Here is a 27545-nt window from a genome sequence, read left to right as displayed (position 1 = left end):
TAAATTTTAACAAATACATAAATCACTGATTTCTTCCAGAAGATCACGTAGTGGAGCCACTAGTAATTAATTTGGGAAATAAAGTTAAAGCACAAATAATCTTGTCATTTCAACAGATGGCTGAAGATACTTATATACCACCTAAAACATCTGAAGTAAGTTTAAGAGAAAGCACTCTCCCATTGGCTTTGAAATTTATTTCTTTGCTTGTATGTTCTCCCATTTAAGCTACTGCTACTGATAGCATTGAGAGGGCATTGCTAACACAAGAAAATAGAAAGTAAACCATTCACTTTTTATATAAACAAAGCAAATAATTCAGAGATTTGCGATAGTAGAATGTTTTATTTTACATTTGGAAAAATAAATATGGTTCTTGCACTCTTTTAAAAAGTTCTCAAAATTATCATAATTTCAACATTACAATTATTTGAAAGCCAGATAATCAAGTCATTGCCCTATTTAAAAAAAAACCAAAACCTCTTTGCAGGTTTTCTATACGAACAGATGACAAAGGGCACAGAAGCCTAAGTGAAGAGCCCTGTGATCAATTACAACTCTTTCCATAAATAGAAATAAAATAAACATGTATTTTCAAAGGGTTTTGTATATTTGTTTTTGTTTGAGAACTAGCACATTAACAGACTTTGCAGTACATGACTGGTTGCTTTCTATAGAACCTGTGATGACATACATGGTAATGCCTTAAATACAAACACATAACAGACACAATGAAAATATTGCAAACTTACAGAGAGATCAGGAGCTTGTTATAGCAATCAAGTTTGTCACATGGACAACATATGCCCCATAAATTTAGAAACAATCTCCTGTTTGATGGAAGTTGTTACGATGATGTAACACTGGAAACTTAACAAGCAGCTTCAGATATGTAGAAATTGGGTTACACTGGAATCAACCAACCTAGAATACAGTCTTCAAATTCCCTATGTTGTTTTGAATGTAATTGTATATCACCTGAAACTAAGTTACTATTTTATACTCAAGTTTTTAGTCTGGTTCCCTAACAGCTTTTAATCCAGAATACCTATACAGAGGCAACACAGAGCCCTCCCACTTCTTAGCCCTGTCCATGAATGATGGTGCTCAGCTGTTCAGGCTGTATCATGGGTTACTGTTTCACATTATCCCAATATTTATCAAGGGCCAAGTTCTATTCGCAGCTTAGTTTAAAAAAAACCAACAACAACGCTGCCAAATTCAAGGGAAATCGAATTTGGACCATATGAAACTTTTTCCTAGCCAATAAATAAAGAAGGGGCAGCTCAGTAACTGTATGTACATGAAATATGTACAAGCATACCAAAGAAAACAGGAGTGAAGCACAAAGCAAAAAGAAAAAGGAAGTTTCTAAACAGAAAAAAGTTTTCCTTCTCAACACTTTGCAATTTGTCTGGGAAAAAGTAAAATACCATTCTTTTATCAGTTCAGCAAAGTCAGTAAGCATGGCTGAACATTTTGCACATTACAACGATCTGCGCAAAGTTGTGCCAGTACCAAACGCTTCTGAAAAACTTTGCAGTTTAGTTCTTCACTTGTCTGTGGAATCTTTCAGGACAAAGGGTCTACCAGCACTGCATATGCAACACACTCCAAAAGAACAAACCTGAGCAATAAGGCTAACAACTAGTCTACTTGCTTACTTCAGCAGTGAGCATGTTTTATGGTCTGCGTTTACAAACTCCACTCCTGCAGGCTAGTCTTGCTACGAATGAATACCACTGTTCCCACCGTCAGGTACAAGACAAAAGTTCTTTAGGACAGATCAAGCCAAAGCAAAATGAAAGAGGCAGAAAAACTTTAAGACAAAACAGTCTATTTACTGCTATATAAAGCAGGAAAACCAGAAGAGAGGGGAAAAAGTGACCTACATTTCCTTCAGCATCCAATGGCAAAAGTGCTTTGAAAATTTTGGCTTTAGGAAATGGACAGCATATCCAATGTCTTCACAAGTACTATAATATTTAATCTGGTAGGCTGTTCCACAACAAAACGTGGGAAACCCTGCAATTCACCACAAGCACAGGTTATACATAACAGTGTTTATGTTGTAGCCCTATTCACCTCAGATACCTTTCTCCTACCAGATCTACTCCTCTCTCTCCCCACCTTACCTTGTTGTTGAAGTCTTCATTTTTGTGCAAATTTTTTAAAGTTATTTTCAAGGAATGGTAACTTTCATTGATGTGCAGTAACTAATGCATTTTCCTGTCATTCGATTCCACCATAATACTGCCACATTATATGCAGAAAAACAGATTAAGCAGTTAGCCCAAGTAACTAGGATCTAACCACGTAACTAGATCACGAAACTAACTCCTGAATCTCAGCTTTCTGTTAGCAATGACAATGTGCTCCTTTATGCCATATGCTCCCAGTGAAGGAAATCTATCTCAGGACCCTAAGAAAAATATAAAGCACTTCTTTTCCTTTCCATTTTCCTTTTCAAGGAATCTTAATAAAAATGGTGAACCCACATTCTCACTTCCTGTATTAGATGATCTGCAGAAAAAAATTAGTATTTTCAGATAACTACCAGATAAGATGAAAGGTAATTGCAGGCTTTGCCGTCTCTCAAATCAATTCAACTGAAAGTTTGTTTCAATAACACTAAGTTCTTCATCTTTAATCAGGTTTTATTACGTTTCAAGTAATGCTAATGTTTGTCTTAATAAGCTTGACTTTACAGCTGTATTCATTTGCATCTGTTTACCTACAACGCGTATGTATTAGAGTCTACACAAAAGTCAACCATTACTGTGTAAACTGTGGGTTCTCAGATTGGGTTTTATTACACATTTTGGCTTCCTAATAATCAGATAAGCCCTACTTCCATTCAGATAAAAAGCATATTTAATGCAGAAAGATGTGTCCTGGAATAGAGAAGTTTTCAGAACACCTTAAGGTAAGGTGTTGGGTAAGGGCTGCAGTGGGACACACAGTATTGACTTCATGCTCTTTTCATACTCATTCTGTCACTGAAAGGAATTTAAGAAAGCGATGCAAACACACTCCCACATCCATTTTGGGTATTCACACTGCTGCCAGAATCTATCACCTCATTTCATGACAAAACAAAATCCCTTTCCAGCATTTTTTTGCTCATGGGGGGGGAAAAAAAAAAAAAAAAAAGAAGAAGAAGAAAAAAGTGCCTGACTTGATACATGTAATTAAGCCATTCTCCTGAGTAGTGCAAGTCCTCTGTTGACCCTCCTCCACATGCACAAACTCTCCTCCAGTAATGATTCATCACTAAAAGAAAGCGGTTAGTCATCATAGTCTTAACCTTCATCATTCTGAGGCTGTCCTAGCCAGAAATACATTCTTTCCAGAGCATCCTTACTGACATCTGACAACACCTTTCTCTCTGCTGGCTGATCTTGCAGACATAAAACCCTTTAATCTCTCCCTACTAGTCTTTTGAAACTATCTCAATTTCTTTTCAGTCTAGGTACAACATTTTTATTAGAATTATAGGGGTTTTCTGCACATACGGGTTTCTTACTGATACTGCCATGGAAATACACAGAGCTTGAAAGTCAGGCATGGAGCTCCAGCAACCCTATGAAAAGATGAAGAAGATAACAGAAAACGTGGAGCTGCTCCTTTGCTTCCCTCTTCTTCCCCCAAAACAAAATCTGTTGCAACAATGAAGAGCTTTGTGTCATACTGGCTGGAAGTGACTGTCTATGAGGAAGTACTGATACCTTTGAACACTGTGAGAACCGATGTAACTTCTCAGAAAACACGGATTATCGTTATGTGTAGACTCCAAGATACAGCTAAAGCTGACTGAGATGAGTAAAGGGAATGGAATTCAGATGTTATGGGATGTTATTCTTCCACTTCCCAACACCTCTAAATGACAGCTAAATGTGTGGGAAGAATTAAAAAAAAAAAAAAAAAAAAAAAGCCTTTTGAAGTTGTCAACATCAGCAGTCATGAACTAAACAGAAGAAAAAAACTTGAATCGTACTTCTGGTATGACAAACTAAATACTGCCATACTGCCAACTTCAAATCCTGCATTGAGTTGAACACAATGAGCAATCAAACATGAAAATCTGGTAAAGAAAACATTGAAGTTTGAGTAACCAGTCACTCTTATAGATATTTTATAAAATCATTATGTACTTACAATGAATGCTACAACTGAAAAGCCAAATCCTGGAGTTCAACCCCAACACAAATTATTCAGTTCAGTGGGTGCAGAATAGCCAGAATCTCAATAACTCAGAAACAGTCAGTCATTTTTTTCCAGACCCTGAGGTTTGTTCAATAGTTCTCTATGGCACTGCTTCAATAAAGAACCTTTAAGCAGATATCCTGTAATCTTTAGCTGTTGATTCTATGAAAACCTCCACCTTTCTACTAAAAATTGTACATTACCACCTCTCATTATTGCTGCTGTAAAGAATCTTGCAACATACTGACTTTGACAGGCTAAGCCATATTAAGCATCTGCTTTCTTCAGGCCTTTGGCATCCTCACAGACATATCAGCCACAATTATAAATTATCTGTGATAACTTTAAGAAAATTTAAGCGTAGACACAACAGCATTATCAGAGATGCCCAAATCCTCACCATCATTCAACTGTCATAGTGATGGAAACTGCTGAATGGCCCTGAAGCAGTTTTGTGCTACTCCACGCTTTTATAAATGTCCTTGTGGGAAGAACATTAGGACACATTGTCAGTACTCGGTGTATGGAAGTATGTTTGTTTGTTTATTTTAAAGTGATCTGATTATTTTAAAGTATCTCCTTTCTACTACATTGAAAGAGTGATTCCAAGAACAATTTTCTCAACAGTGCCAACGCCAAATCAGAGTGAAGACAATAGAGGCTCAAAGAGAGCCTGAGAAACTGAAAATGTACCAAGCTGTTGGATGGCTGCTTACAGAGATGGAACTGCTATAAAGAGACCAGATGGGATCAAATGCCTTCTTCAATTTGTGTCTTTGAAATCTCTCCATCTGTGTAGATTTAAGAAATACACTACTACTTAAGTATGAAGATGCAAGTTTGAGCATGCTAGACATACTGTGTTTAAGTATATGTACTGCAGACTGATGTTATTTGTACTGTAAACTAGAGTAAAAGATCCAGTGATTTTATCCTCCAGCAGCTTCTGCTTCACATTCCTACTACATTCCTAAGGCCATTCCACCCTTCTGTCTACAGCTGCACACCACCATGGACATGACTCATTCAAACACGAGTGGAAACAAGTGCAAACTGCTATGACTAACTGCATAATGACCTGCAGTTCACACAAGAACAGTAGGGACTCTTCAGTAATTAGAACTCAAGAAAAGATACAATGTACTTTTCTCCGAATTAAATGAAATCTCAACACCTTCATATTTGTTCAGAATGCCCCTGCAGAGATAACGTTACAGCTATCTACTTTTACCACTTCAATCTCTTGCATCCTCCCAACTTGCTCCATTTTACCTATCGCAGCAGAAAAATCTACCCCATTTGTTCTACCTTTTCCAAATCAATTTCTACTTCTGCAACACGTACAGTACTGGTCTCTACAACCTGTTCAAAAGCTGAGACTAGGCACCCCCATTCTTTTTCCTTTATTTTCCTTAACATTTAGGAGTTCCAGAGCCAAAACTCTGTTCTTCAAAGTCCTTCTTAAATCTTCTATTCCCAAGACTGTTACAATGTTGTGAGAGTAGTGGTTGGGCAGCAAGACTATAGCTTACCCAAAGCAGTCACTGTTTCGACAATCATCTTTACATGTGTGCTGTTGTCTGTTGACTTATACCTTCAGCTGGCAACGCTTTACAGTCAGTGCTTTAGTTGCTGTATTCAGAAGCCAGCTCCGCAAATTTTTAAGTGTTCAATAATAATTTAACCTTGCAAAATGAATATGCATATTCCTAGAAGACTGACAAATGCTCAGCAGAATCACAGACTCCAATTCATCTGAAATTCATGTAAATCTAGGTACAGTTTATTCACAAAGCATGGTTGTCACCTGGCTGATGTGTCTTTCAGGAATGTGTATTTGCACTGAAGCATAGGAAAGTTAATCCTTTGCTTTAGTACTGAATAAGATGATGTTGGGAGGAAGAATTGTCCTCCCTGTGTATTCCCTTACCCCAATTTAAGAAGCTCATTGCATCAAATGCCTTTCTACATTGGATATTGCAAGTGAGCATTAGGAATATATTGCCCTATGTGACATTTAACTACACTGGGGATATTCTACTCAATTTCACTGATTTCCTGCTAACTAACAGAAAATTATAATCCTGTATTACAACTGATCGCTCATCTCCCCTCCCCACCCTCCCATCATCAAAATAGATCGTATTTTGAGAAGTTTGCTGTGGTGAGCTGCAAGAAGCTCAGAAAACAATTCCAAGAACATGCAACCTTAGACATAAAAGTGGCAAAAAGTGGGCACAGAAGTACTGTTCCTTTATTTGAGCTAGTTAGCAAATGTTAGGGATACTTGATTTTAATTTCATGCCTCTGTATGTTTCCATGCTAAGCGAACTGGTTTCTGCAGTAGTAGCTGAAGTTTTTTAAACGCCAAAGTGTCAAATTATCTTATTACCAGAACAGACATGAAAAATCCACTGGTTCTACACCTTTTTTCCAGCTACAGAACAGAAAGACTGAAAATACCTTTAGGAACAAATTGTCAAATGTAACAAAGCAGTTCTGAAGTATTAAGAAAGATAGCAAGGGAATGGAAGAAGAAAAGTTGTGCAGTACAGACTGTAGCTTCTATAATACTTTCAGAGGCCAGCAGGTATCTCACAACCTATCATAAAATACATACTTTCTACCTGTCTTCATTAAGGGACTGAAAAGAAAACAGTCACTTTCACATTTATCTGCAGGATTGTTAGTTGTTAGCCACAGGTACCAACATACTATTATGCCCTGCAGTAGTCATGCAAAGTGGATCTTTATTTAAGGCATAAAAGGGGCAGAAAGGAAAATAAATGGTCACATGTGGACAGGAGGCAAGGTGAGGAAGCAATATAGTACTTAGTACAAGTGAACAGGGTGTTCCAGAATCTTTACCAAAGAGACCAGGAAACAGCAGAGCCAGGAGAGAAACTCTGGGTGATGGAAGGAGTAATTCAAGAAACCTTGCAATACACACAGTGTCCTCTGCCCAAAGAGGAAATGGCCTGAAGAGATAGAAGTTTTCAGAAAGTTTTTGAAAAATAACATACACTCCTTTTGGTTGGGGCTTTGAGAAATTTGGGCTCTAGTTTACCTGGCAAGTTATTCATTAACAATAAGGTCCTGATCCTACAATTGATTTCAAACAATGATACAACTGTGCCCATGCCACATGGCACTTCAGTTCCTCTGCTCAGAAGCTGAAGGACCTGGGTTTAACTAATCTCCAATGCTGGAGAGATGGTCTCTCTTTTTGAGACATTTTGTCCTGTTCCCCTGATTTCCCTCACCCAGGATCCCACATGGGCAGGTTTTTTCTATTTCTCACCTATAGCCAGGTTTCCCAAATCTCCATAAAAAGCAAGAAGTGAAGCTTTGGTTCTGCAGGTCTATGTCAAGCAAGCAAAGACAGCAGATGTGAGCATCAAATGGGACCAAAGGGGTGAAGCGTTGAGTAGAACTTCATAACAGAAGAATCTGACCCCAACCACAGACAGAGGGGCTAGAAAGGAAAGGCAGACAAGCCAAAACAGAAACAACCCCCAAAAGTTAAAGGATGAGAGGATTTGGTACTGAATGTAAGCAGAGAATATCAGCTATTCTCTGCTTATGCAACAGAGCATTCCTTCTACCACAAACATCTACCAGCTTCTATCTGCTCCACCTCTGAGACAGCAGAGGTCAGATTTGCAGGTGCATATGTCAACAGGACCCATCAAGAGAAAGAATGGGAAATTCTGGGACAAAAAGCATGAAGCTTTGGCAACATCTAAGGAATCCTTCCTTTTGAAACACCATTTATGTGTGCATGGAAAAAGTCAACGAGATATTCAATAGCCCTCAATTCACACCATACTTGCCTTAGTCCTATTAAAAAATACAACCACAAACTCACAAACAGTCTGGTTCAGGGTTTTTTGGAAAACAAAATTCATGCTAAGAGGAATTTTCAGGCATTATTCCAAAACCATAATTATTTTTACTTAAAAAATTCTGTGGTTTTAGAAAAATTTCCCTCCCCCCCTTACCCTAAAATTTAAAGGGAACCAAAGGTATTGCTCTTCTTCTGGTTAATCTTGCAAATATTTTCATACCTGAAGAATTACAGTGCATTCTATAAACCCAAACAGTATTATTTACTCTTCTCCACACAGGAAACAGGTAAAATACTTATTTTACTTGATATATTCAAATCTTAAAATAAAAATAAAATTTTATCAAGTTAATTTTCAAAGTGCACCTAACCACATGCTCTAAGCGCACACACAGTATTCATATAAAAAAGTAACACATATTCAAACTAAAATTATCCACAAAAAATATTTTTAAAATCACTAGTTAGAACAAAACAAATGCTGTCTAAATACCCAACCCACCCCTTTCTCAGAACCCAAAGAAAAACAGAATTTGCAGGACCTGGAGAAAGAAAACAGGCTGCAAATTCTGACAACAAAGCAGCAAATCCTCGATGTGTGTGCTCCTCACCAAGTACTGCCTTGCCAGTTCTTTCCCCTCATAAATCAACTGTCAATTCAAGGACTTCAGCAGCACTTACCTATTGTGGTAATACCACTAAAAGGAAAGGAAAAGTTTCGGAATCCAGATATTGATGTCTTTGTACCTCAAGACTAACACCTTGCTAACTTCCAAATGTACTGCCCTCCAAGGACAAGGTCCTGCAGAGGACAGTGAGCCTGCTTAACTTTATGCTGATGAAGTTACTCTTTTAATGTCAGTGGTATTAGTAAAGTTTAAAATTGAACAGATTTTTTTTTTCCTGGACAGTTATATCAGATGAGACAAGTATGCAAGTCTCACCCAGCTAAACATGCAGAGCCTTGAAGATCAGAAATTTTGAAGAGTATAGAACATACTAAGTGACCAGATAATTTAATCTACTCTAGAATAACACTCTCCTGTAGCAATAGAAAGTCCAATGCTAGATGATAGCACTTTATCTGAAATAATGGAGAAGAAAGCTGACATAGAAAAACAAGAGGAAAAAAAAAAAAAAGAGTCTGCTGACCAGTACTCAATCTAACAGTCTGAAAGTCTAGCTAAATATACAGTTGGACACACCTATCATACTTTCAGAACTACAGAAACTAAGTGTATTCTTAGCATCTGTATGTAGATACTTAGGGCTAGTCTATAAAATACATTTTGGTTTACAGGTTATTTGCCACATTTTGATCTTTTGCAACAGGGTTTAGTGAGCACTGGAAGACATTAGAACTACTGGTTTGCCTACTTCCTCAGTGAAAGAATCAAGCTAACCACAAGCTGCCCCCCACACTCCGCTCCACCAGATTCAATTTTTCCTCTGTAGCATGCCTAAAACTTGTTTAAAAAAACGTTGGATATGAGCAGTTCATGTTTGATATTTTGGTAGAGTAAAAAGAAACTGTTATGCCTTATCTACTTCCAAAAAGGAATAGTTTGTAGCCACATCAATAAAAACAGCAGTAGTGTTGTAGCTACACATTCAGGACTTTCAGCATAGCCAGGAACTTACAGGGCTTGAAAACACAAAATCAACGTAGGAAAAAAGAAAATATTAAAATTATAGCTCTGTAGTTACAACTCTATGCTTCTAAATATATAGACAGTCAAAAGTAAAGCTTTAAAAACAGGGGGGGAATCTAATTCTGACCAGCTGTGGTAGGTCAGAACCTCTCATGAACAGTGATAAAACAAAGCATCCAGGGCACTATATGTAACTTAGAGAACCGCACCAAGTATTTTGATTCAAAAAAACAAAAAAGGAATACAGCTCTACTGTTTATTTTTTAAATGTCAGTATAGACAAAGAATGGAAATTTGAACAAAAAATTGTCTTTGCAAGTGTGAACAGATGAGATGGCTGCTAGAAAGACAGCTAGTAAACAGGAATTAAACCAGCATATATTCATAAACAACCTGTATAATGGGAAACAGCCAGTATAAGTTCATGTAAACTTTGTTTGAAGGCTTTAATTAGCATGGAAACTTAAGAGTGATCTTTTCTGGCAGATGGTGCGCTTCAACACTTCCTAGGGGAAGGCTCAGCAGAGGGAAGGTAGTGATTTAATGCAAATGTGTGACCACACAGTTTCTCCTAAAATATCCAAAGCTCTACTCTTCAAAGAGTCGTCCCATACTACCCATACAGGGCAAGGACAAAATTAACTCATCTTTCTTTCCATCAAATGCTAAATTTCTCATACACATACTTGTATCAGTCAAGTATCTTTTCTAAAAAAGTCTGAGCTGGACACACATGAAACACTAAAGGCTTTACATAGGGATATTACTCTACAAACTGCATGAAAAATTAATAACCTTATTCATAAGAAATTGTGTCTAGCTTTGATTTTACTACTGTGCTAGATTACCCATCCTAAAATTTGTATTAAATTCCTTCAAAGCACCATGAAGAGAAAACAAAACAAAACAAACTAACACAACAAAAACCAAACCAAAACAAAAAACCAACAATGTCAACTTTGTTCAAATTTGGATCCTATTTCTGGCCTATTGACAATTTAGTTTCACACCAGAGCTGTTATTAAACTGAATTTCACTTAATTTTGTTGCAAAGCCTGTTTGTTTCAACAGGAACACAGGCTGGGGTTTTTTTTCCTATTAATTTGCAGGCAATAGAAGAATTACCAGTATTGAGAAAGGAGTATCTTTTTTTTCCTTCACCATGCTTTAAACTGATTGTGAAGATCACATCTTTATTAGCCTGATTCTCTAAGAACAGAATGTTGAAACAATCATACCACTTGCATTATTTCTCACCCCACAACAACTTTTGAACTAATGTCCTGTTTGATAGTGGGGTATCAAAAATATATTTCTTGCTCACAGTTTCAAAAAATAAGTGGCTAGAGGCAGCAGAGGGAATGACTTCCTCCATGACAACTTGCTAAGAGGAAGACTGTGGCACAAGGTTCAAGATTTATTAGTCAGACAATGCACATAAGAAGAAACGCTATGAATATCCTAACCATGGAAAAAAGTCTTTGTTTATGTTTATTCTATACTAAGTACTGAAGAATACATGCAGCAGCACGCATGGCTATGAAATGGATTTTTGTGTGTCTTGTAAAAGTACACATATCAACTCAAAACCCCAACTGGAAGAAAAAACCTTCAAAATATATCTTATGCTCCTCTTTTTTCTTTCCCTGGTATGCGGATTGGCTTACCAAAAATGAATAGTATATATGAATCTCTATTGAAATTCAAACAAAACATAAGCCTTGTATGAGAATCACACCTTTCAGGATCAGATTGTTAGATTTTTGGGGGGGGAGAGGGGAAGTTTAGGAACACAGAATACTATAGCTGTCAGCTGCCAGAAAATTCAAATTCCTTGCATCTCTACAATGTGGAAACATTTAAGTATGTTCGTATCAGAGCCAGTACCAGACCCACAGAGACAACTACTACCTTAACCCAAGACTACATGGGTACTGTTGACATCCAGCTGAAATGGTGTAGAATGTTGAAACTGGTCTTTGACATCTGCCTTCATCACTACATTCAAACTTGCTGTGAAAGTGCTAGTCCTGTATTGCTTTTAGGTCTTGTTTATCTGAGGGATATTTGGCTGCATTAATGAAAAAGGCATGAAAATGCCCCAAGTTTGTTAAACTGGAATGTCAGTCAGGGAGAACCATAATCATCCAAGTGCACAGGTAGTTCCAAGTGACAGCATTTCTTCCATTAATCCAATCTAAATTCAAGTTTGTGCTTTTAACAACATGAGGCTATGACTCATCATCTCTCTGATTTTTGCCCAAATGTAGGTATGACAAATCTTCCTAATAAGGACTGCAGACTTGTGACATGCTTGGTCACAGAAAAATTGCAGTGAGTTTGACATTTCCAATATTCATTTATTTGAAATTAAATATGCCTTGTAAGATCTATAAAGAGTCTAAAATTATGCAAATAATTGAGCTAGCATTTCCTGTGAAAACTAGAAAAGTATTGGGGGTAGGGGGAAGAACAACTTACCCTTCCCGAAACACTGGAATAGAGAAAACGAACTACTCTACTTCCCTGGAACAGATACTAGTCAAGATAGCTGCACAAGACCATGAGTATGAGCATTGTGAAATGAAACATTTGATACCACAAATACAGCCAGTACTCTTTGCCTCTCGAAGAGCAGCAAGAAAGATGTCTGGCCTGACCCCCTTCTGCATCCACACAAGTGTGAAACTAATAATTAAAAAGAGCTTGCAAATTCTGGGTTTCCTGATGGCAGCCACAACACACAGGCCAAAAAAGACTACAGGTTCTAGCAACAGATATACATTTGAACAATTTTTCTTTTAAACAAAGGTATCATAATATAAGGCGAAGATAATTAAACGAAGATAACCCATAGACCAGGTGTCAAAAGGAAATACCAATTGCACTTTATTGAGGTATAATTGTCAGTATCAGATAAAAAAGAAAATTATACACAAGCAGCTTTACAGTTTTACAGGTTAAAATAAGAATTCCCTCTTGAAAGTTCTTCACTTAAGAAGAACCTAAGAAGAGAATTCTTATTTTAGCCAATAAAATTACCTTTCAAGAACTTTCAAGAGCTCAGCTGCTTCTAACTTCAACCATTTAATTATTTCCAAGAGACTAAAAATAAGATATAGGCTTTCTCAAGAAAGAAAACTTTTTTTCCCCCTTGAACTAACTAGCACAGGTGTACCTTCCCAAACCAAACAGAAGAGAATACAACCTTATTGTATTGAAAGTTGACAAAATAATTTCTCCAAGTTTTCAGAAGCCATTATCAGGTTTGAAGAGACTTCATCTCTCTTGTGTGTTTTGTTGTTTGTTTTGGGTTTTTTTCCCCGAAACTGCATGAATTAGTAACTGCAACATTACAATAGTGCTTTTATACATCAGAATTTTATTTTTCCATGTTAATGCAGAAGATACTAGAAATTCCATTAAGACATACTATTTCTGGTCATATAACTGTAAAAATCCTGACATAATATAATCCTATAAATAAATTACTATACATACACTTCATCTTGGCTGCAGAGTAATGCAATTAGGTAGTTGTAATATAAGACAGGAGAAAAGTTCCCGGAAATTAGAAGAGTTCCATTAGGGAATGACACAATTAATTACCTTTTTCCTATTCTCCTCGTTTTGGCTTATTTTTTGTTCCACAAGATTATATTACTCATTTTGAATTACTGGAAATGTCATCATAGGTTTTTTTTTTTTAAGTTAGAATTAATCAAACTTAAACTATCACATGACTGAGTCACAGTTCAGTATAATGAGATCCATGTGCACATGAACACTGTAACCCTAATGACTGTTAGTTCTGGTCCACTGACATCAAATACAGCACTTGTGTAGAACAATGCATCATAAAAAAAGTTTGATTAAAATGTGTGTTCACACTTTTAATTGTTGTAAACAGCATTATAGCAATGAAAGACTGATTTACTCCTGAATGAGAATATCCATGTAATATTATACTATTTCACAAGTTCCTACACTGAAATAAAAATATTACAGGGCTTTTTTGATAAAGTAACATGGACTTCCCTATACTATTAGTCCCAACTAATTTCAGTGTGAGTGCAAGCACTAGAATATATACCTTAGTATATATGGCAGAAAGCTTACCACAGGAAAATCAGACTTGCTCTCTCAATTTTCTTTTAAGTATACTAATGAAATGTGCAGAGTCATCCCAAGAAGACTGAAGAAGTCATGTATTTGCTGACTGTCAAGTTGGTATTGTCTTCTGCTCTAACACAACTGGGCTGTCAGGTCATGAAGCAGAATGTATAAAGATCCATTGTAAAAATTAAAGAAACCGAAGTTAGAAATTGTTACCATAGCATTCTGTGTGTGTTTTAGCAAAGCAACTGGAAGATCAAACACAGGAACAGCACTTGCTGCTATGACTCAAAAGACACAAATTCTATCAACAGGCTGCACTAACAATATCCTTGGAATCTCCTATTTCAAAAGCATCATGTTTTAATTCTGATCAGGCAGAACTTCTTGACATTTTCCTCTCAAGCATTCTGGTCTTACTCTCATTGCTTGTGCAAAAGTGTTCTTCACAGCACAAGGAAAGTTATCAGTTACAAGTATAAATACATTTAATATGGAGGCTTTGGTCTCTCAAGAAAAGAAAACATCTCTTGCTAATCATGTTTAGCAGCTGCTCTTGAGAAGGAAGACATAAGATAAAACTTCAGTGTATACCACCATATTCTTTTTATGGCAGCAGCCCTGGCTGCTTGCATTCTCTAAAAACATGCGAATCAAAGCAGCAAATTATGCTAAAAAGACAGTTCATATAAGCAGATACATCTCAGAGATCAGTGACAGAGGAATACTAAACACACTGAGGACATTTCTTCTTCTAAAGTAAATGGGGTATAGAGAAGAAAGACTTATTTTCAAGTGAGAAGAAAGCTTGATCCTGTATGCTGCAAGCAAAAAGCATACAAAACCCGCTCTACACACACAACCCCACATAATTAGAACTGTCCTTCCCTCACAAGATTTGAGAACAGGAAATCTTATAGTGATGGACATAGCAAGCTATAAATCCTAATTCAGAAGTCATTTGGTTATCTTTACTCGACCTTTAGCTCTGTCACCCAAGCAACCTAACACTCTCTCATCTTTGTCCCTTTAACTGATCCACTGCATTACAGGGAATTTTTCTTGTGTTAGTTGGAATTTTTTTCCCATTTTATAGACCTCAATATCAGAACAAAAAAAGGACGTTTGCAAAATTAATTACTTTTTTGTAAGCAATGAAATATCAGTGATGATAAAAGATTCCCCAAAAAAATGCTAGCTATGAGAGTATAATTCTTTCTCAAGAGTCACGGATACTATAACCAGGAAGTCAGGCAAGAATAAGAAACAGGAATAATTTGCCATTAGTTCAGCAGACGTTGGGTTCCACTGAGTCTTCAATAAAAAACAGCTCACGTGTAGCTCTAGGTTGGAGACAGCGGGAACACCACTCTATCCTTTTCCTCTGCACTCCATCCATATAAGCACTGAATCCAAATCAAAACCAAGTTTGAACAGTTTGACTTCTTGGTTAAAACTGCTCTGTTAGAACAAGGTAAAGGGTCATTTCAAAGCAATTAAGTGACTTTTAAAGTTTCCTCCAAGGGAATAGTACATGCAATGCTATACCTTTTAAACATTCAGAGGCAAGACCTGGTCCTTAAAAATTATTTTTAAGAACTACACAGATGTCAAAAGAAAGACTAAAAATCCAAATCACTAGATCCCACAAAGAGTAGTAGAAAAGGACATTTTAAACAGGCATGAGTATTTAACAGCCCATATACTGATTGATCTTATTGCAAAGGGAAAATTATTTTGAAGTCTGAGCTATTCAGCAAGTAAAAAAAAAAAAAAAAAAAAAAAAAGATAAATTCTCAGAAGTCCTGCAATCTATGCATCAGATTCACTCCTCCCCCTCCCCACCCTGCACATGTTTCACACCATTTCTGTTTGGCTTCTTCCATCAAGACCCAAATTGAGTACTAGGGAGAAAAATCAACCTCTGTTAGAATGCAGAGTTATAATAAACAGCTGCACCTATAACTGGACATTTAGAGGTCTGGAAAAACACACAATAATTCCTATGCAACAAACATACGTAAATTAAGGTTTTACAAGGTACCTGGCATGAAGTTTGTTGCTCTTCCCATTTTGTGGAGGATACTCTTCTATAACATCCTGTACAAAAGGTGGCTGCTGCCGCTGTGTTCTGGTGTATGTCAATGTTCCCATGTGGCTAAACATATCACAAGACCTAGTGGGAATTGTCCCCTTCTTCTTTCTGGGGAGAGTGCCATGGATAGAGATGTCTTGAAAGGAGTCTGAGTGATGCTCAGTTGGCGAAGGTTTAGTGGTCAAAAGGTCCATGGAAGAAGCTAATGAGAACTGGTGGTTCACTGGGCCATTTCTTGGAAGACTTGAAAATTTTCCTGCAGCTATCATTTTTGGTTCTGGAAAAACAAAAACAAGATTTATCATAGTGCATCAACCAACAAAGCCCCCACTTTAATGGAAGTTAAATAGCATGACTAACAAAGGCATCTAGAACTGAACTTCTGCTTTGCTTTGAGGCAGTCAGATACCTCAAGATGTAGCCTGTATTATAATACAGTCAACATTACTCCCAACTGCACATCAAGCACAGATATGCGTTAACTTTTATACATGTGAAAAGTCACAACAAAAAAACAACCGATCTGGACACACATGCAAGAGCAGGCCCTGAGCAATTGTCCATTTTTATCCACAAAGCTCCTCTTTTTTGCTCCTTCATATCCTCTGAAGACTCAGACATCAACTTAGAATCATTAACAAAAAACAAAGTTTTAAGAACATTTTGGCAAAAAATAAAGGTCACTACAGCTTGAATTGGAAGAATAAATTTCTAAACCCAGTTAATTGGTGCACTCTGAGGAAAAAACTGTTTCTGATGAGTCTTGCTCAAGTAATAAATCTAGCAGAGAACTGGTCACATATTTCTAACAGGCTGTAAACTAAACAGCTCTACCCAAGAGATAAGGGCAGGAGCGGATTACTGGAATTCTCTTCTTCAGCATGGACAGCCTGCTGGTTCAGATCGTTGTTGACATTAGGGATTTGCATAGCTGTCAGTCTCTTGTACAATCAATTATAGCCTGCCGTACAGTACAGGTTTTTCTGTTATCATGAACAAAAAACTTCATGAGACAAACACTTCAGGCACATTAACAGATTGCTGTTTTGTTCATCAAAAAACCCTGCCTTATGCTCACTTTATAGTGTTATATTACAGAAGACAGGCCACCTTATCCTATTCAGTTATATTAGCCTGCAAAAGCCACTCTATGGAACATACACACAGACCTAAAGGTCAACCAGTCCTACACTATTTAACCTAGGTGGTAGTCAACAACACGCTTCCTATAAAAACTGGAAAGGCCACAGGAGCAGCAGAGATTGGTATGAAACCAGAAAGCAGAAGAGCTTTTGGAAATAACAGTTAGGGACAGGGAGAATCTGTTCTGACCTTGGTCATGTTTCATGCTGAAAAATAAGAGTAGCACCCTGATGGCCCAGCAGCCTGGAAGTCAGCTGCCTGCAGCTGCACAAAAATTCGTCTGATTTTGGGGAATGCACAGGTGTTGCAAGGAAAACAGAGCTGCTGCTTACAGCCCTCCTGCTCCCTTCTCCAGCTTCAGCATCACAAGTACTATCAAAGTGTTGCTGCACTGAAGCTACTGTTACTTCTACTCAGAGGTTATTGTAACAGGCTTAGTTTTACAGTAAAACTAAAGCTGATCTCACATTTATGAAAGAATTCTGCTATTTCCTGTCAGCTGCACTGCAGAGATTCACAGGCTGGATAAGGTTTCCACACTTCAACAACAAATCCCTTCCCACTTGTCTCTTATTGAAGGTTCTACAATAAATACTCATTAATTACAGATGATAAATAATGTTTGATTGTTTGGGGTTTTTTTTTAGTCTTCAATTTGCCAAGGCTCTGTCTGAGCACAGCTACTATGTACTATAGTAGAAAAGCCTCTGGAAACAGCATCTCTGCCCAGGGAGAATTTGCTTGACTTTGGTCAGGTTTCTTGTTGAAAAGAGTAGAAAAGAGCTGAGAAGTTAATAAGAACTGACATTTTTAGTTACACAGATCCAAATACAATTCGAAATCCTGAAGAAACCAAACCACACGCTCACAAAAAATCTGCCATAAACTATCACATAGGCCCTTGATATGAAATACTAAATCACCTCTCCATTTATCATGTGGTTTGAGGACACAGTTTCTGCTGGCTAGTATTAAAGATATCACATAATTATTTTCAAAATAATTTTTTTTAAAAGTGCTGTAAACTCGGTTTTGCATTACAATTGTTCTAAGCAAAACACCTGGCCCAGATATAGGAAAATCTAAAATGCAAATGCTTACCACAAAGCTACAACCTCCTATAGCTAAAGCAAACAGACAGAGCTTGTTTCCAGTAAATTCAGCTTTATTTTTAGAGAGGAATGACAAAAATTACCTCAAACAACACAGGGGGGAAGCTTCTTAGAATTTACACAATCATTTGAAAACTCAACTTTATGTGCTTACTGTAGTAAGGCAATAAACACCATTTATAGAGTCTGAAAAATTGGAAGGTAGCTTGCTCATACTGCACAAACACATGGTTGTTCTCTTTTTGGGGGCTGCAGAGATTCTGTACTTAATAATTGTACTTTCTTATTGGTTTATAAAAAAACACCTCCAAACCTCTGAATTCTGACTTTTTAAGTGCAGGTTATCCAGTCGGAGAGATTTTCCTTAGGCTTTCCTGCAAGATTACCACCACTATGCTGAAATGGAACACATGACATTTCATGCAAATGGGTATCAAAACCAAGCATGTATAAATATAACCAACAAAAGCTTTGGTTTAATATTTGATACCAGATGAGTCCACAATAGGCTTACAATGACAGTGACCTGTCAACCACTTCATGTCTGAGGATCCATAAAGAAAGCTGAGAATTCCCTCTCCTAACCAAATCACAGGATAATTATTATAGCAGTCCAGTAGGTTTCCTATCCAACAGTCTGAGAATTTTCAACAAATAAACGACGACCCTCTGAAGTACCGCATTTTCCACTTAACATCCCAAGAAAACCTTCTTAAGAGTGAAAACCAAACTCCCTCAGTTATGTCTTAATCATTACACCTTTTAAGTGACTCAGTAACATCCCATGATTTCCAAATTCAATACCCAATCCTCAAATTCACACCCGAGTTTTGTTTTGAGAAATCAAGTTAGAGTTCCAAAGTTAGTATGAAATACCTGCATTCAAGAACTTGCAAGGCACTTAGCCATAATTATGTGCGTACAGAAGCTTTGATAACATTTCAAGCAATCCTCCCTGCAAAACCCCTCAAAAAAAAAAACCCAAAACCCAAACCAATAAACAAACCCCAGAACAACAGGTCTGCTAACTTCTACCCATAAATGTATCTGCTTGCCTATGTGCGGCTGTACTGTGTATTCTTCATAAATGTAAACCAAGAACTACAACAATTAGCTCAGTAACAAAAGTCCTGCCAAACTATTCCTACATTTTTCTCATATTGAATGTAAACACTGCAAGGAGGGAGTCTCTTCAGCTGAAGACTCTGGAATGTCTCAAATACTTTAGCATATGATTCAAAGAATGTTTGACTTTACTAGATATAAAAACCCTGAAAATTTTACTCCCTAAGAGACAGTCTGCTTTGAACATCTGCCATCATGCAATCAACAATGAAAATGGTAGAAATTATTGCAGAATGACAGCCCAAAAGGAACTGAAATTTATTTGTACACATTCCTATTTGTCAAAATGCAGCATCCAACAAAACAGAGCACTTTGGAAGTCATAAGGGTTTCCCCTAACCAGATGCAAACAAGATTGACTCATGCCAATATAATGTTAAAAATGCTAGGCGAATTTTTATTTATACAGAGAGTGGCATTTTTCTGTCTGTAATTTGGGAAAGCATACGGGAACAGAACTGGCAGGAGTCAGACTGTGAATTCAGAGAATTGGAGGGCATGAAAGGTCTCCAGGTAACTTCTGATGTGTTCTAGTTTTTTGTTACGAATGAGGGTGAGGGAATACAAACAAAGAAGTCTTTAAAATCAACATGGCATTTAGGAAAACAATACGAGATTGGACATAGAATAAAATACATATCTGGTGGGCAAGACCAAACATGCACCAAGCTCTAATCCAATAGGGTGTGCATGTCTTCACATCATTGCTCAAACCAAAAAAGAACCATATGAACAATGAAACAAAAAACCTTCGCTTCCCCAAAACAACATACAAAATATCCTTCCATTCATGCCCTCTTGGCTTTGGGATGCAAACACAAACTTTCCAGCTCAGCTTGTCTTCATGAAAACTTTCTGATGTTCACACAGTCTGCAGAAGTGTTCTGATGGTTCAGTCAACCTGATACAGGAATAAGTGCCCCCTCCATACCACAAAGTAACACAACTAGCGGCATTGCTACTTTGTTGTTTCAATACCTTGGAGGATGGGAAGCAAGGGAAAGGGAAATCTCCAGTTCGGCTTCAGAGATTCATGAGTGGCGTAACAAACAGTCCAAGGCTGTATATGCTCATGCTAATGGAAACCTCATAAAAAGGAAACAGAAAAGCAATTTCAGAGTTCCAAATCAGATTCTCAAGCTATCTCAAAAATCTGAGTTGTATCTAAACCAGTTTTGGACATTAGAAGATTCATACTCTCTCAAAGTCTTATTCATCTGCAGACCAGGTGATTCTCCCTGTTAGATTTAAAGTCTCTGAATTCTATACCTGGTGTTATCATATCACAAACAGTACAATAATTTACTCAAAGTCTTACCATGTCTTTATCATTATATATGCTGTGACACTAAGAGGGCTTGAACATCGTTTAATACACCCAGCTGAAGAACAACTGCGTTACGTTCTCAGATCTTTACAAGATGGAGTCAACTTTTGTGAAAACCCTACTTACTTTTGACACAGCAAAGTTCCTCACAACGTCCTCCCACCCACCTGCTCTCCCCTCCCTCCTCCCTCAAAACCAGTAACAATAAATTACGAGTGGGAGATGTATTACTCTTTTCTGCCTGCTAAGTTACTTGGCACATTTGCATGCACTATGGAGATGCACACAGGAAGTAAAGTGATCAACCTTAATGGTGAAGAAAGTCAAGTTCAGGACAAAAAACAGATCAATTTCCTCAGATTTAATTTTTGTGTGGTAAGAGAATAAGTTAGGGAAACAGAAAAAGCATGACTGCAAAGCCACTAAAGTTAACATAAGATAGGAAGAAATACAGTTAAAACCATAGCCACTATAAAGTCAAGGTAGATTTCACGTTAATTGTCTCCCTAGAAGCAATGTAGTTGCCTTCATTAGTATAACAAAAAAAGAGAGGATTCCTGCTCCCAAAATGGCTTAGAAGCATTTTCTGTTGTTTTTTTTTTTTTTAAATAAAAAAAATTAACTGATGCAGTAGCTGCTATAGCAAACAGGTCACAGGACTTTGAGAAGAATATTAAGGTTCAAGAACCTACAGCCTGTTATGATATGGAGAAATAGATTGAGAAAGCATACGCAATAGTTCAAAGGCTTTAAGCTAGTATCAGAAAAAACACGAGTCTGTCAAACATCAAAAACTCCCACAAGATTACAGCCAGGTCAGTGCTTCCAAAGGGTCTTGAAGGGCTATCAAAATGTTCATTCTCTCTTTCTCTCCCCTTATATACATCATACAGTTTCTACCCCACACACATCTTTGCACTGTAATCTGACAATCTATTTAAAATATTTTTAACTATTATTCTCGAGCAACAGAAAGCCCACAGGCCAGGACAAATTATCTTTGAAATTTCTATGTGTCGAGATGAGAGAAACAGATAAACCCCACACTTCTCTTCGTGAGTTTTCACACATAGAATACCTTGATATCTATTAAAAAATGCCACGAAAAAGCAATCATTGAAGAGGGTTCACTAATAAGTAGAGACCTCCTCATTTGGCCTATACTATGAAATTATCTCAGAAACTTAAGTGCCCAATCAGTTAGCTCAGTAATCCTGAACGGTATGAAGCCTTGACTTGAAATAAACATTATCTCCCCATTTTGCTGGCAGAAATAGGAGACTTCACCAAGGTTACAGTCAAATCTAAGCGTTTTTCAGCTAATGCTTCAAAATACAAGCTTTTGTTCCTCCTCTAGTATAGGAAGTCATTTATTACTTTGTCTGCTCCTCTGTTCCCACGAAGTTACTGAAAAAAACCCTCACAAAACAACCCACTCTAACTGAAAATGAAGTATTTAAAAAACCTTTTCAGCAGTAAGAATGCCCTTAATTTTTTTGAGCTAACAACCGACTCATGGAAATTACAAGTTTGGACAGAGAGAAGCGCTTTTACATAAGGTCCTCTTTAACTGCCCCTCCCCCCCCCCCCCAAAAAAAGCGCATTTCCTTTCTCTCTACTCAGTGAAGTATCTCGGTGTCTCGAGTACACCAGTGTTTTATACTTAAATAATATTTAACAGATTTCCACGGGATCCATTCCCACAAAACCTAAGCGTCTCAGTAGTTACTGCCACAGCCATGGCACGTCTAGCAGTCTGCAAGTCGACGGCCGCCAGGGTCGGGGCTCGCCCCGCTCCGCCGTTCCCTGCCCGACAGAGGTGGAGGGACGGAGGGACGCTCACACACCCGCACCCCCACCGAACCCCAGCTCTTCATTCTCCGCCCGAGAGGACAACGCTGTCCCCGCAGTTACCAGTCTGATCGTTGCTGCTTCTTCCCAGGCTTTCTGGGGATTAGTTGGCGGCTTTGTCCCCTCCAGGTCCCTCGGGGCTGCGGAGCCCCGCGGGCGGCGGAGCCGGGGGCAGCGCGCAGCCGGGCAGGAGGCAGGGGCGGCCGGAGGCCGGACGCGCAACGCCAGCGGTCCGGAGCGCTTCCAGTAAGCGAACCGGGACGTTCTCGGGAGAGCCCCAGGTACGGCCGTGCCGCGGCAGCAGCCGGCGCGTACGCCTGCACCAGCCCGCCCTAAAGAGCGGCAGCTCTCACGGCGGGTGACTCCACCGGAGCCTCCTCAGGGCGCCTTATCGCTCGCTCGCCGGGCCGCGGAAGCACGGACCTGGTTCCGTCACTCTGCCGTGTTCACCCCAGCGAACCAGACCGACTCCCGGGCGCCACTCACCTGGCGGGCGCGGGGAGGTGGCGCCGGGCCGGCCCCCGCAGCCCCCCGCGGCCGTGCGGTGCGTGCCGCCGCTCAGGCAGCGCCGCGGCCGCAGGCGCTCTGAGCCGCGCAGCGCGGCCAGCGCCGAGCCGTGATTTACGGCTCTCCAACCCCACCCCTCCGCAGGCGAGTCAGGCCGAGCCTCGCCGAACCGCCGGCGCGCAAGCCGCTTACGTGCGGTGACCTCTCCCTGCCCTCCTCCGTGGATCTAAGAACTTGACTTCCATAAGTTCGTCTCCCAAATAAGCCCTGCAGCAAAAATCAACAGTTTCCTAAGTCCACCCCGTTCACGGACAATTCAGAGCCTGTTACCCACTACTATAGACACTCAATTTGCTTCCACGAGCGGACTTCCCCCTCACTCCACCGCGTTACCTGAAGTTATCTGTGCGACAGGTTGGTGGGATAAACCGCATTTTCTAAAACAAAGGGTCAAAGAGCTGTAAAGGATCGAGAGCCACTGGCAGAACAGATGGCTAGTTAACCTCCTTTTGTAAAGTATACCCTATAAAACAATCGAATACTTACAGGCAGAACGTCCATTTTTAACAAATGACCTCAGGCACCTTCAGCTGTACCACTGACTCAGCCAAAGGGCTTTCGCTTAAACAGAAATGAAGGCACACTCAGTTGACTCTTACAGCACCGTCTAGATCAAATTTTTCTTTAACGTTGCATTTGTCTCTTTCCTGTCGGCCCAGTCTTTCAGGCTGCCTGGCCAACATTTCTCTGGTTTTGCCGCAGTTACTCCAGTTGTCCAAAGCAATTTTGAGAACACTGTTCAGTGTTCTCAAAATTCTTATCAGAATTCATAAGCCAACATTCTGCAAACCTCTTCACAGCCATCCTATTGGCATTAGCTTTGCAGAGGCAAATATTTCTCTGCCTAACCAAACATTTAATTGATTTTGACATTAAATATTTGATCCCTCCTAGTTGTATGGTTCTTCTGTTTTGGGAGATCCTCTTCATGCACTATTTTCATCTCACTCTAATGTCCAATCCTTTCACTCTCTTTCTCCATTTTTACCAGGATTAGCTTTAATAAGCTTCTTCTGAGGTATCTGCTTCAGAGCTTGACTACATGATGTTGCTGAAGTTGTGGTCCTAAACTATCTAAATGATAAATGTCATTAAGGAACAGATTATTCATCTTCTAGGACCTCTATGTATTATCAAACCAACCATCAAAAATAAATGAAACTATGGTACTCTCACTCTAAACAAGTTAAGCTACATCCAATGGTGACAACAGCAGGATTAAAATTCCACATGGTGACTTAGTACAGTGACATCTCTGGGTACTGGGTAGAACTAGGACATCTATCTCTCTGCATTCTGGGGTTTTATGCATTGACCAGAACACTGAATTTTGCAGTCTGAGCTATCTAAAATATCTTACAGCAAAATTAATTTTTTTTAGAAGATGAAGCAATTCAAGACAGAAAGAGCACTGGACCTTCCTTTCAAGTGTAGCTAGAGCTTAAGAAACATTTAGCTCATCAAAACATGATTCTTTAACCATCAAGTATGTTGCAGAAGTAGGTACTGGGAGAGGAAAGTTCTTGGAAAAGTCTGGGAATTTTCATAGATACAAGTAGAATCTTTGCATAAGAAAGCTCAAGTAAGATGAAGTTTAGTATAAAAGAGGAAAAAAAATAAAAGCAGAGAACACTCATATATGCAGTAAGGGAAGACAACTAGAAAATTAAATTTATCTAATAGACCGAGGTAAAGGAGGCTCACAGTGGCATTTCTGACTGGTGCTCCCCTTCCCATACCAACCCCACTTTGGTTCCTTAAGGCAGTCATGAGTAGTATCACTGTTGGTATTGCCACGCACCTTTTACAATAACAACTTCCAAAACACCCTGAAATTACAGAAAATAACATCATACTGACACTGAACAGAACCTTGAAGTTAAGATCTAAATTCAAACCATTTTCACATAAAATGAGACCTAAACACAGAAAAAAAAACCTCTAATCTTTTTTTCATTTAAGTTTTTCACCAAAAGCAATGACATTTGAGCTACTGATGAACTAGGAAAGCTCACAAATCTTGAATAGCTGATAGCACTCAGCTTTTGACATCGCCAGTTGTGCAAAACCAGGTAAGTATCGAGCACAGAGAGGTACCAGAAAGGTTTCGGGCCCAGTGACAGATTCCATAACTTCACTGCCACAAGTAACAATCTATGGAGATTTCCCATAGGATATTTCAGGCACAATCTTTCTTCAAAATATACCCGGGGGAAGGAGGGGAAGAGCAGGGGGAAGAGAAAGGAACCAAAAAAACAACAGACTGTGATCCCATCTTGGACACCAAAATGCCTCACTAATACATCCTGTGCAAGAAAAATGGAATTATGCTGAGAATACAGAAAGAGGAGTTGAGATACCTGGATTACACTTTCAGTTCTAGTATTCTGACCACTTCTTTTATGACCTATACTTACATTTTTGTAACATACACCAGAGTGGTAGATATTTTTCACAGGAAAGACTGTATAGTATTTTCTCAGCTTATCAAGTGGAAGATGCTACAGAAGCGCACACTATTATTTTCCTCATCGCATAAAGGAAAATGGCCTACTTCTCTATGTAAAGCATTATTTTCCACAGTTCAGGTAAAAGACATCTAAAATCATGCCAAAAACTCAGATCAGTTAGCACTTAAGATGGTCTCTATTGGCTGACTCTAAAACTCAGAAAATTTTCAGACACTGTGATTACATAGGAAGCAATGTCACACTTCATTGTCATGTTTTATGAATAAGAACCAGAAAAGGAGTAGTAATTTCCTTAATAACATGACTGCATGCTAAGTAATGGGACTGGTAGCTGGGCAGCCCTGCATAAACTGTGATTACTCTTGCATGAGTCATTACATCCTTTTCCTAGGAGTTTTATTCTGTCTTCAGATGAAATTGAAAATTGGTCTTTGTCTTCACATCTGACAATTTACACAACCCATCCTTGCACACACTTAATGCAAAGCTATTAAAGAGAATTTGCCTGCAAGCTGTAAGAATGAAGAATTCACAGGTCTGCTTACACTAGCAACATTAGTTGTGAATTACTTTGAATTAAGCTAGATTAGATTCCTCCTTGCAAAGTTTTTGTTGTTTTCATACTTTATACCTACTTTGGAAATGGGTTTACTGAGATATGGGATGAAGTCTGGAAGCACCAATGTCCTGAAACAAGCACAGCACCTCTGTCAAGCCATCCCCATCAGCATTCCATGTTGACCTGCCACACCCCTTAACCATCTGTTTATCTATATGGCATCATGCTATCTGTGTATCACCTTGCCACAGAGATGTTAGTGGTGAAGCGCTGTCCTTTACAACATCAGCCTAGGGGAGGCTGAGAAACCAGCAGTGTGCTGGCCATCACTGGCCACAGGTCACACACTGATGTGGCCTTCTATGATCACCTTGACTTCCGCTTTCTGAAAGCAGGGAGTAAGTACAGTTGCATCTTTCCACCTAGCACAAAGGCACCTATACAAGCAGCTACCTAAACAGAGTGAGGAGGAACATAACTGGGACCTAGGTCCCAAGATCTGTGATTCTGTAGCTTGCATACCTGAATTGTGCCAAGAGTTGGGTACTTGCCAGTTCTCAAGACACCATTTTCAAAATGGGCCTGGCTTACTGGTAACGAAAGAAATGATGGGACAAAACAAGAGGATTCATTGGAACTTTTCAGTTTGATCTTAAACATTAGAATTCCAGTCTTCCTGAAATAACCAGGAGAAACTACATCTGCTCTAAAAACACTGCTGTGCAGCTGCAATGATGAAACGCAGAAGTAACTACACAAGATGAGGACGTGGTATGCACGGATTGCTCACACAGCAGTTCTTGTAGATTCCCTGACAAACAAAAGTCAAAGCAAGTTTCTACTGCAGACTTGTCATAGAAGAGAAAGGACCCAAACAAACAAAATGCTACATTCCCTCAACTCCCACAGATGTCACATAGAAAAAGTAATGATCAGCATAACTGTTGGCTAGGAAATCAAGTTTATTCGCTGGTAGTTTTCAAATTAATCAAAGATATATCGAGGCCAAATTAGAATGACAATACGAAGTGAAAACACTCCAGTACCTGAAATCTGATGATATTTAGTTTGAAAACTATGAGCTTTGGCAACTGTGCTTTCTAAGGTCCTCCCACAGCTGCCAAATGAAACAGACATGTTTTGTCAGCAGCTATCCAGACCTCCATAATAAAGCTACACCAACATCCAGTCTTGCTCTTTGGTCTGTCTTAGGTCCGGAGACACAAGGTCTTTCAGAAACTCCCAAAGAGCTATCTGAGTCAGTCAAGAAGCCTTGTGATCCCTAGCCTCAGAAAAGTTTGCAAGCAAAAATGTCCCATAGCAGATCCTGGAAATAATGCTGTAGTAAAGTAGGAGAGTTTGAGGAGTTACATAAACCTTAGCTTATTCAGTGACAAACTGGAGCATGAACATGCTCTGGCTTGCTGGAGTTTCTGGCTACAGCACATTCAATTTTTGCAGACCTAGAAGAGTA

General features: G+C 38.8%; 1 protein-coding gene across 5 annotated transcripts in view; it reads right to left on the bottom strand.

Annotated features, from left to right (window-relative positions):
* The window catches only part of BCAR3 (BCAR3 adaptor protein, NSP family member), a 116400-nt gene that overhangs the window by 38948 nt on the left and 49907 nt on the right, over positions 1 to 27545 (bottom strand). For 3 of the 5 annotated variants that reach the window (XM_075038970.1, XM_075038969.1, XM_075038971.1), the window contains exon 4: positions 15866 to 16193. In XM_075038970.1, the coding sequence (XP_074895071.1) occupies positions 15866 to 16193 (328 nt within the window). Of the gene's footprint in view, positions 1 to 15865; positions 16194 to 20274; positions 20383 to 22960; positions 23082 to 27545 lie in introns of those variants that run through there. The other 2 variants (XM_075038972.1, XM_075038973.1) reach the window with 2 other exon arrangements.

This window comes from Buteo buteo, chromosome 10 (assembly GCF_964188355.1).
Source record: "Buteo buteo chromosome 10, bButBut1.hap1.1, whole genome shotgun sequence".
NCBI classification, from domain to species: Eukaryota; Metazoa; Chordata; class Aves; order Accipitriformes; family Accipitridae; genus Buteo; species Buteo buteo.
Note: the sequence above shows the minus strand (reverse complement) of the source record. Positions and strands in the feature narration are given on the sequence as shown.